This window comes from Rutilus rutilus (genome assembly GCF_951802725.1).
Source record: "Rutilus rutilus genome assembly, chromosome: 10".
NCBI lineage: Eukaryota > Metazoa > Chordata > Actinopteri > Cypriniformes > Leuciscidae > Rutilus > Rutilus rutilus.
In genome coordinates, this window is record NC_140215.1 from 17014705 (window position 1) to 17026042 (window position 11338).

General features: G+C 34.3%; 1 protein-coding gene across 1 annotated transcript; it reads left to right on the forward strand.

Annotated features, from left to right (window-relative positions):
* Positions 1-794: 794 nt before the first annotated feature.
* On the forward strand, positions 795-11009 carry poglut2 (protein O-glucosyltransferase 2). Its single transcript, XM_084420959.1, has 10 exons — positions 795-1210; positions 2733-2938; positions 3008-3213; positions 3351-3428; positions 4016-4188; positions 4578-4815; positions 4919-5128; positions 6667-6756; positions 9145-9249; positions 10831-11009. The coding sequence occupies exons 1-10, from the start codon at positions 1026-1028 to the stop codon at positions 10846-10848; spliced, it is 1509 nt and encodes a 502-aa protein (XP_084277085.1). The 5' UTR covers positions 795-1025; the 3' UTR covers positions 10849-11009.
* Positions 11010-11338: the final 329 nt, after the last annotated feature.

Genomic DNA, 11338 nt, shown 5'->3' on the forward strand with positions numbered 1-11338 from the left:
CATACAAGATACAATATGTTTTGCAGCAACTTCACATAGTAACAAATTCTAATCCAGTTCTAACAAGCCTATAGTGTCATTATTCAGCTCAAGTCAGTTCAGTATTGATTCAGTTCAGCTCCATAACTGTGTAAAGTTCATCAGTACTGTTTATACAGTGTATTTGTGCTCATACGTGTACGTGTGACAAACTCCTGTAACTCCACTGCACACTGAACAAGCAAAAGGCACAAGATAGTAGTGTTTTACATTTTTCACATCTGTGTGTAGTTTGGTGTGTATGCGGCTAATCATTTGATGTTTGTGTGTGGAGTAACTACGCAAAATTTTTTTTTGAATTTTGAATTAAGTGTTTGCTTTTGCAACACGTCTGATGTTTTGCATGTTGTGTGTGTGTTGTGGTTTTGTGTGTAGAGTTTCAAGAAAGGGAGCCATATAGTTTCAGAAATTGTGTGTAAGCAATTTGAAAAAAACTGTAATGCCTTTAAATATTTACCATGGTAGACCTACTACCATTGCAGTGAGTGACAAGTCATTGTTGATGGAATCTCTTCAATAAAATAAATTTTTATGACTGTGATGGATAATACTAATTTACCACAGGTTTGCTGTAGTAACAATACCGTGTTCATTTTTGTACGTGTAATTAGATCATAATTTGTGATAGACGGATCCGCTGTGTAGCCTACAAAAGATGAATAGCGCAAACGTCTTTCCTCTTCCTATTACACAGCCAATCAGCTTCCAGTTAGTTGCGTCATTAGCGTACGCAAGGTGCGAGCGACCAATCACATGAGCCCATTGGGTCTGTTACAGAGATTTTCTCACGACGAGGGTGTCTGTGGGTTTGGGTTAGTTTGCACATCGAACCGCTGGTATTTCGGTGAATGTGAGTATGTGGTAAAATGTATCATTAGTGTTTTTAAGCAATGTTTTATTAGGACTTCTTAAGAGGGTTGTCATTCTGATGAGGTGATGCACTAGCATCCACAAAGCATCCACTACTGAAAGTGCTCTCACGCTCCATGAACATGTTGAGAAAACTTTTGCTGCTCTTGATGCCTTGCATCGTTTTCATGACACGGAGATCAAAGGCAGCAGCGACGCCCAGCGCGAGCAAAACTTTGATCTGGGGTCCTGGACTGGAAACAAACATTGTCCTTCCTGCTCGGTTCTTCTTCATACAGACAGTGGACACCACCGGACGAAAGTGAGTAAGTCCTGCAGAAAGACCATACTGGGGCGGTATGGCTTAGTGTTTAATATCTGACTACAGTAAAATTAAAGTTTTAAGTTCAAAACCCGTCGAAACTTAACTTCACGTCCATTTCTTATGCAAGGAAAGACACTACATGTGAATAGAAGGAATATATGAATATCACCACCACACTTACCAAGCTGGTCACAGGACATTTAAGACAAATGTATTACAAGTTTTCTGAAATGTTGTTTAAATATCCAAATGAGATTGAGATGAGATTGTCTAATTAAATATGCATGGATTTTGCATTTCCTGAACAGATATTTGAACATGGATAAACCCATTTTCAAGATTTAATTTAGTTGACATTGGAGCTAAAGAGTTTAACAGAATGGATATTTGATAGTCAGAAAATATTTTTTTAAAGCCAGAAAAATACATTTTCAGTAATGTTTTTAGGAAATAAAATGTTATATAAATCAGGCGAATGATACATGAACAGACTTCTATGTGAAACCCTTTCAGAATTAGATGGGAAAGTTGGATGTATGTACAGTGCTGGTCAGAATTATTTGCCCCCTTGGTAAATATATTCAAAGATGGCTGTAAAAAATAAATCTGCTTTGTTTATCCTTTTGATATTTTATTTAAAAAAAAAAAAGAAGAAGCAAAAATCGAACCTTTTATTGAAGTAAAATAATTGAAAGTGTGGGGGGAAATCACATTATGAAATAAATGTTTTTCTCCAAAACACATTGGGAACAATTATTAGAATCTGAAGGATCTGGAGAGATTCTGCATGGAGGAATGGTCTCTGATTTCTTGTCAGGTGTTCTCCAAACTCATCAAGAATTATAGGAACTGTTATCTTGGGAAAAGGAGGTTGCAAAAAGTATTTAATAAAAGGGGGCAAATAATTGTTCCCAATGTGTTTTGGAGGAAAAACATTTATTTTCACTTTCAATTCTTTTACTTCAATGAAAGGTTAGATTTTTTCCAACTAGAACCAAAAATGATATCATACAGTAGTAGAACCTTCAGAGTTTCACCTAGATCATCTTATTCTGTTGTCATCTTGGTACTTGAAGAAGCCAGAGACTAATACACAGGTCTAAAGAACCTATAATGAAGCATCAACTAAAAAGTACTATATATAAAGCATAAAAATAGGCTTATCTGCTGATCCTAAAGTGATACGAAGAACCATTGTAGAGCCCTTATTTAATCTAGGGCAATTGTGTGTTGTAAGTGCTTGACTAAATCCGCTAAAGGACAAATCAGTAGTGATTGATTAGTCTATGTCAGTCTTTTATGACTGTATGTTTGTCTCTAGACTGCATTGTAGCAGAGACTGTGTTCTGTGATAAATGAAACAGCAAATGCCTGGTGAATTCCCAGGACAGGTCTTTCTTTGATTTTCGCCCTGGGTGGTGAAAGCATTTTGTGTAAGAATTAATTTTAAGGCATCAGTTTAATTCTGTCATGGCTCAAATAATAATGTCTTTGACATTTTGAATGTCCTTATCTTTAGTTTCACGACTTCTCCTGGAGAGAAAACTTTCGAAGTGACAATTACATCTCCAACAGACCCTTATGCCAGAATCTGGATCCAGATTTTAGACCGGAACGACGGATCCTTTTTAGTTCGGTACCGCATGTACGCCAGTTACACAGATCTGCACATTCACATTCTGTTGAAAGACAAGCTGGTGGGGAAATCACCTTATGTGCTTAGAGGTGAGAAGAATCAAGTCTACTTTCATGATACAGAGATGAACAATGGCTAACCTATTTCTCACTACCCAGGTGCAGTGTATCACGAATCATGTGACTGCCCAGAGCCCAGTGGTGCATTATGGGAGAAGAACATGCACTGTTCGGCCTCATTCTCTCAGATAGAGAGTGATTTATCCATCTTTCCCAGTGTGGATCCAGATCGTAATGCCCGTGAGATCCTTCAGCGCTTCGGGAAGAGACACAGCCTGTGTCACTACACCATCAAAAACAACCAGGTACACACACATATACACATTCAATGTGCTCATTACAGTCTTTCTGTAGCCTATAACTACATAAAGAAGCAAGTAGATGCCAAAGTTTCAAATATGTCTCATAATGTCATGTGCCTTTGTATGATTTGTTACTGTAGGTTTATATAAAAACACATGGAGAACATGTTGGATTCAGGATCTTCATGGATGCCTTCCTTCTGTCCTTCACGCGTAAAGTGAGTATTAGCTCAGTATACTGCAACTAAAAAAAATGTATGCACATAAATTATGTAAAGTAGTAATAATAATGTTAGTTATAAACACGTCATGTAGTATGTTCTCAGTCATTTACCTTCAGAACCATTAGATGGCACTGTAACATAGAGCGGTTGGAGGCATGCACAAATAAAAAAAATTTGTGCACATATTACAAAGAAAAAGACTTTTATGTAGTATTCAGTGCTTATATTTTCATACACTACCTACTGTACCATTCAAAGGTTTGGGGTACATATACACTTTTTTTTTTTTAAAGAAGTTAATACTTTTATTCTGCATGGACAACTGATTAAAAGTGACAGTGAAGACATTTATAATGTTACCATAGAATTATATATCAAATAAACACTGTTCTTTTAAACTATCACCAAAGAATAAAAATGGTATTCTACTAAAATATAAAACAGTTATTTAAAATTGTAAAATGTAAAACAAAACAAAAAATTCTTACAGACCCAAAATGTTTGATTATTATGTATGTTATAAGTTAAATGTCTGAAATGAAAAATAAAAAGTGAATTTAATGCTTTTTTTGTGTGACCAGGTCAAGCTTCCAGACATTGAGTTTTTTGTGAATTTGGGGGACTGGCCCCTGGAAAAGAGACGGGCCTCTGAGATGCCCAGCCCAATCTTTTCATGGTGTGGCTCCAATGACACACAAGACATCGTCATGCCAACTTATGACCTCACAGAGTCTGTATTGGAGACTATGGGCAGGTGAAGAAACATGAATTGTAAATCTTTTTTAACTTTTTATGGAACGACATAAAACTTTTTATGGAGTACAAAGACTTTTAGGAAAATGTTTAACATAGAAAAAATGAGAAAAATGCAATAAGGTAGTATTTCCACTATTGGTCTCAGATGTGGATAATGAGTGAATTATTTGATGTAAATTAATTTGATGTTAAGTAAAATTTGTGTCTGTTCATGAAAAAAAGATGCAATATCTATTCTTACCTTTACACAAATTTTACAACAAAAAAAATGTGATGAGGGGAAAAAATAATAGAAAAGTTCAGTATTATGTATAGTAAAATCATTGAATCATTACATAACATTAGGAAAAAAAAAATTTGTTCTTTGATCATTTTGTTTTGTGGCAGAGTGAGCCTGGACATGATGTCTGTCCAGGGACACACAGGTCCAGCGTGGGAGCAGAAGATGAGCAAAGCATTCTGGAGAGGGCGAGACAGCAGGAAAGAGCGTCTTGAGCTGGTTAAACTGGCACGAGCGAACCCTGCCATGCTCGATGCCGCCTTAACCAACTTCTTCTTTTTCAAACATGATGAGAGCCTTTATGGGCCCCTCGTCAAACATGTGTCCTTTTTCGACTTCTTTAAGGTGCGTGAATTGCACATAACTTCAAAACACACAGCATAGGTTTTTTTATGTTTCATGTAGTGTTATTTTTTAACTGAGGTGACGTGTATGTTTCTCTTAACAGTATAAGTACCAGATAAATGTGGACGGGACGGTCGCAGCATACAGATTACCTTATCTGCTTGCAGGTGACAGTGTGGTGTTAAAACACGACTCCATCTATTATGAGCACTTTTACAAGCAACTCCAGCCGTGGGTGCACTACATCCCCTTTAAAGCTGACCTCAGTGACCTAGTGGAGAAGATCCAGTGGGCTAGAGACCACGATGAGGAGGTACATCATCCCCATTCACACACAAACACCTCATTTGAACACAAAATAATGTGAATTAAAAAATTTGGGAGCACAGAATTTTTTTATCTGGTATTACCATATTGGGATTATTAATATTTTAAATAAATGTTGAAAAATCATGCATTGCAGTTATTTTACTTTGTTTTTAGGTATGAGACACAGCAGAGAACCTAAACCCCTCTTGACCATTGTAAAAAAGGCATGGCCTTGAGTCGCATATTGCTTTTATAAAAATAGCATGAACAATATGATAAGACTAGTTTTCAATAGTTTAATTAATAATATGCATTATATAGTTCATGTAATATAATGGATGGATAAGCATATGGCTGGAAGGTTGCTCTATGATTTATAGTATAGTATACATACGTACAGTACCAGTCAAAAGTTTGGAAACACTACTATTTTTAATGCTTTTGAAAGAAGTCTCTTATGCTCATCAAGCCTGCAGTTAAAAAAAAAAAAAAAAAAAAAAAAAAACATTAATATTATGAAATATTATTACAATTTAAAATAATGGTTCTCTTTTTTAATATACTTTAAAATGTAATTTATTTTTGTGATGCAAAGCTGAATTTTCATCAGCAAGTACTCCAGTCTTTGGTGTCTTATGATCCTTCAGAAATCATTCTAATATGCTGATTTATGATCAATGTTGGAAACAGTTGTGCTGCTTAATATTTTTTTATAACCTGAGATACTGTTTTCAGGATTATTTGATGAATAAAAAGTTAAAAAGAACTGTATTTATTTAGAATAGAAATCTTTTGTAACAATATACACTACCGTTCAAAAGTTTGGGAACAATAACTATTTTTTTTTAAAGAAATTAGTACTTTAATTCAACAAGGATGCGTTAAATTGATAAAAGGTGATGGTAACGATTTATATTGTTAGAAATGTTTTTATTTTGAATAAATGCTGTTTTTATGAATAAATGCTGTTAACGTTTTACTCATCAATGAATCCTGAAAAAAGTATTCCAAAAAAATATATTAAACAGCACAACTGTTTCCATCATCGATAATAACTGTGTATCAAATCATCATATTAGAATGATTTCTGAAGGATCATAAGACACCAAAGACTGGAGTACTTGCTGATGAAAATTCAGCTTTGCATCACAAAAATAAATTACATTTTAAAATATATTAAAAAAGAGAACCATTATTTTAAATTGTAATAATATTTCATAATATTACTGTTTTTTTTTTTTTTTTTTTTGGTTTTTAACTGCAGGCTTGATGAGCATAAGAGACTTCTTGCAAAAGCATTAAAAATAGTAGTGTTTCCAAACTTTTGACTGGTACTGTATATATTATACATGGACAGACACATACATACAGAACTGTTTGAATTACAGATGTTGAAGTTATTCTTCTTCTGGTTTCAAAGCAGAAGGTTTACATGCAGCCTTGTTATTCAGTAGTGTGAGATGCGAGTGAAAGGGTTTGCAGTCAACCCTTGATTGAAGCAATTGTTAACTGAACAAACTTTTTTTTTTTTTTATCTTATAGGCGAGGAAAATTGCCCTGGCAGGTCAGCAGTTTGCACGAACCCATCTAATGGGTGACAGTATATTCTGTTACTACTTCAAACTCTTCCAGGTAATATTTTTTTGTCTTTCTTAAGTTCAGTGCTATGGTGTAACTGTTGTGGCAATGACTACACCAAGAGCGGAAAGGTCGTTGTTTCGCTGACACTACAGATTCATGGTTGTATGCAGGGTTTCCACGGGGCATTAAAAAGCCTTAATAATGTATTTTTCTGCTAGGCATTAAATTTTAAGAAACTTTACTGTGTATTTTTTTCATAGTACGTCACAGCGCACGCTTCACCGGAGATGAGTAAGGGAGGGTTAGTCGCTTGAGAGAAGAGAGCGGGCAAATTCAAGCAAAATTGGTGCTAATTTAACTCCCAGAAGTGCTAATTTAACTCTCAGTATCTCGAAGATGACTCGTTTCAGAGATGGTTGCCAACAACTAATGACAGCAACGAAGCCAAGCAATTTATACTGCAAGGCTTTTAAATTAGGTACTTTGGGAATGAATTTCTAATTATTTAGATTTTAAGAATACTTTTCCATCAGCTGGTTAAAATTTACAACATTGCGTGTGCATCCGCACTCTGATGTAAGCAAGCCCAGCATGGATGAGAATTATGAACGAGCGAAGGAGACGCACTGAATGAAAATGTACATTCACTCTCTGACAGTAGATGGCGCTTAAGGAACAGCAGAAATGCAGCTGTTACCCTCTAACCCCGTAAACAAAGTATCTGCACTACTTTCTGTTTCTTAACAGTAGGTTACTTAAATGTTTCAAACAGCCATTCAGAGTTCTGTTTACATATTACATATAATACAATGTATTTTGAGAATGGGTAAGTCTGTTCTTTATGTGCGTACAGTATTTTCATTTCTTCAGGTCTTGAAAAGTTGTACATTTGATTTAAATTTGGTTTTTAACTCCTCTTTTTCTGCTCACATTAACTTATCAGTGTGTATATCTTATCCTCTCTTGATCTTCAATCTTCTTCCAAGTTTTATGTTCTCAAGGACTCGAAAGCCAAAGGTCAGATAGTGCACGTCTTGCCATCTGCACGGCACACACATTAAGCGGTAATTTGACTGTATATGTTGATAAGACTATGGTAATATGACTAGAAGCACTTTACTTTATCATATAATAAAGACTCATGAGCGTGTTTCTGTAAGATTCAATCTTTCTAGGTCTGCTGTGGGTATTTACTTTATACATATTCAGTGTTGGATATATTTTCCCCATTATTTCCTAATTGTGAATTTTTCTGAAACTTGATATCTAGTAAATTAACCACAAAAACTAAATTTATTCTAAAAAAAATCTTATTCTAAATCAGTAATCACTAATTGGTGGTTTTGTTTCTTTACTCTGTATATCAACATTCTCAAAACAAAGTACACAATTAATAATGATTATAATAACAGCATTGATATTTGAATAATTAAGATTTTTTAATAAATATGATTTATATCTAATCATTTATTTTTAACAGTCATTTTGTTGTGCATATGAAGAGTTCAGCTGCAAAAGCCTCTAAGTGCCATCTGAAATTTTCTTCTAGAATGATAATTTTTATCAAGCTCGTATATTTAAGTTCAGTAATTTCACTTAAATGACAATTAATAGGTAATTTTCATTGTCATTTAAGTGAAATTACTGAACTAAAATATACGAGCTTGATAAAAATGATCATTCTAGAAGAAAATTTCAGATGGCACTTAGAGGCTTTTGCAGCTGAACTCTTCATATATTTAATTGAATACATATGTATTTTTGATGTGTATTATGTATTGTTTGATTTGTTATTTTTTTCTGTACATGTTGACATGTACACTTTGAGTTTGAGAGGCTCATTACAAATAAAATGTATTATTATTTGACCTTTTTAACACTGAGAGCTAAATATCTGTAAAGGCATTCACCTCACTAAATATAATATTTTCCTTTTTTTCCATCAGATTTTTTAAAATAATTATTTTTTAGCTGGTCCCAAGTTTCCTGAGTGCTCACAGTAGTCATTGAGCACATGTATCCCTGAGGCCATGAACCTCAGCACTTTATGGTTTTCCATAACCATCGGCCCAAACATTAATCTTTAAACACAAGTTCTGGCCTCAAAGCACTTCTCAGCAATAAACCTGTGTGCGTTTGAGGTGTGGAAGTGTTGGAGGTCAAGACCACAGCGGCTACTTGAATTTTATGTGATTCGTACTGCAGATAAAGATGCTTGTTTAGTGTGATGATGTTGCAGTTAATTAAAATTTTACAGTAAAAATAAAAATAATAGTGCTTCACCAGGACAATGAAAAAGGGTGTGTGACTGGGTGGATTAATCACAAATTGTGTAGCTGAACTTGCATATCAAGAAATAAATGATATATTTTTATTGCTGAAATTGTGTACACCAAATAAACTTTCTGCACTCATCTAGCTCTGTGTTTTTGTTTTTAGAAGTACGCTGAACTGCAGGTCACTGAGCCCAAGGTTAGAGATGGCATGGAGCTGGTGGAGCAGCCAAAGGATGAACTTTTCCCATGTTACTGCGCAAGAAAACAGGTCTGTTCACCAAAGAAATCAAGAAATCACCAAAATGTGTACATTCATTGTTAGTAATTGAACCTATTTTACATAATAGTAGAGATTGAGACTAAAAAGTCATCATTGCACAATAGTCTATTCTTAGGTATCCATCAAAATAAAATATCATAACCAAACTCCATTGGCCGCATTTACAGTACAGGGTTCAAGTGAGCCAATTCCGACCAATTTTTTTTTTTTTTTTTTTTTCCTCTCATGTGGCACAGATCGGATATGACCGTCGAATGTGTAAGCAGGAAAAACCGATATTCTCAGATCGGTTTCAGGCCTCATTCATTTGTTGAAATAAATCTGATATGAATCAGATACATGGATTTTCGCCTGCCATGTAAGCGGACAGATCGGATATTCCCCTGCCAATGTGAGTCGTATAATATAGAAAAAGCCACGGTGGTGAATTACGTCAACTCAAGTTGCGTACAAGTCGCATTTTATTTGGCTATTACATTCAGAAATAATGCATACAGGTAAATAAATTGAAATCATAAACACTAGGCTATTTTAGTTTCCCTCACTCCACAACAATATCTTTTAAATTCAACGGATATTCAGAACAGAACAAGAATGAAAAATAAATGTTGGCTAGCTATATAAACGTCAAGCCAAAACAAATTAAAAGGCTAAACTAAAACAGAAACCGGCATTGGGCTGATGTAGCCTACCTCATTCGGCACAAATCCAAATGTTTCCATATTCACTGTATATTTGGATGCTAAACTATTATTTATTGTGTAAATGATGGGCTTTGTACTTCACTCGCATTCCATTATCAACATAAAACATAATCGACTTTGTGTTTATGCTGCTATTTGCGCATGTTAAACTAAACAAATTTTGTTATTTTTAATGGATCACAGATTCACTAAATTTTAATTTAATTTAATTCTAATTTAACATCTTGCCAGTTACCGGTTAATGATCGGTTAACGGATGCCGTTTAAGAAAAAAAAAAAAAACGAAAAACGAAATGAACATCCCTAATGTCTACCTTGGTTGTTTCACTAAGTGTTGTTTAAATGCAGATATCAGATATGGGTCACTTTTAAAAGTTGTAAGGTGGTCGTCAAAAAAATCGGATATAGTCAGCAAATCGAATTGGGCATCAAGACATGCAGTAAAATGCAGCCTTATTGAGACATGTATTCAAATTAAGCACTTTTGCATTTTTTTAACAAAGTTTCAGTTTATTCTGTTTTATACTATTTATATAGTTACATAATACTGTTAACATTTGAATTTACTGCACTATAAAATATTTATTGTTAAAAAACGACAGGGACTATAAAAGTTGTAAGGTAGCAACAGTTTACCACCAAATGGTATAATGATGTACCAGTAGAGTTAATTAAGTATCTGATGGGTTTATTGTCATTTCATAAAGCAGACAAACTGGATTTATGAGGGCAATACACTGTTATGACTTGGACTGATCAGCAAATTACTCTGATAAAATGTTTATATGAATTCTTTAAGTCTGCAATGCATTAGTCCTGGATCATATCAAACATGTCTAATTGTTTTTGTTTTTGTATACTGTAGGTCAGAGATGAGCTGTGAGACCTCCTGTTTCATCATGTAACAGTGACCATCAAATTTAGATGGATTTGCACCAGAACATGTTTCTAAGGCCACATACTTGGTGCATCAAGTGTCTTGTGACTGCAATGTCTTAACTGAATGTTTCTCTTTTTGTATTAAATCTTTCTATTGCTACACTCTTGCTGGTCTGGTTTATATGAATTATATATTAGGACCATTTTCGTATAGAAAGTTTGATAGAAGGGCTTGCTTATTGCTTTAAAATCAGAGTAAACTTTAATATAAAATAACTATGCAATACTCAATGGAGACATATGTTCCACCAAGCTTGGACTAGAATAATCCTGTTATTTATTCGGAAAAATGAATTATAACAGAATAATTAGAATATATAAGAAATGTTCTTTATTTTTTTAGACAAGACTCTAAGGTTTATGCCTATATAGAAACTGACTTAAAAACCTATCTTGAGAAATGTTTGGGTAAGTATGTGACAAAACGCCCTGGA

Coding starts and splice junctions, on each gene's coding strand:
- poglut2 (XM_084420959.1), top strand. CDS start 1,026: ATGAACATGTTGAGAAAACTTTTGCTGCTCTTGATGCCTTGCATCGTT. Junction 4,189..4,577: donor GTATTGGAGACTATGGGCAG/GTGAAGAAACAT, acceptor GTTTTGTGGCAG/AGTGAGCCTGGACATGATGT. Junction 4,816..4,918: donor CCTTTTTCGACTTCTTTAAG/GTGCGTGAATTG, acceptor TTCTCTTAACAG/TATAAGTACCAGATAAATGT.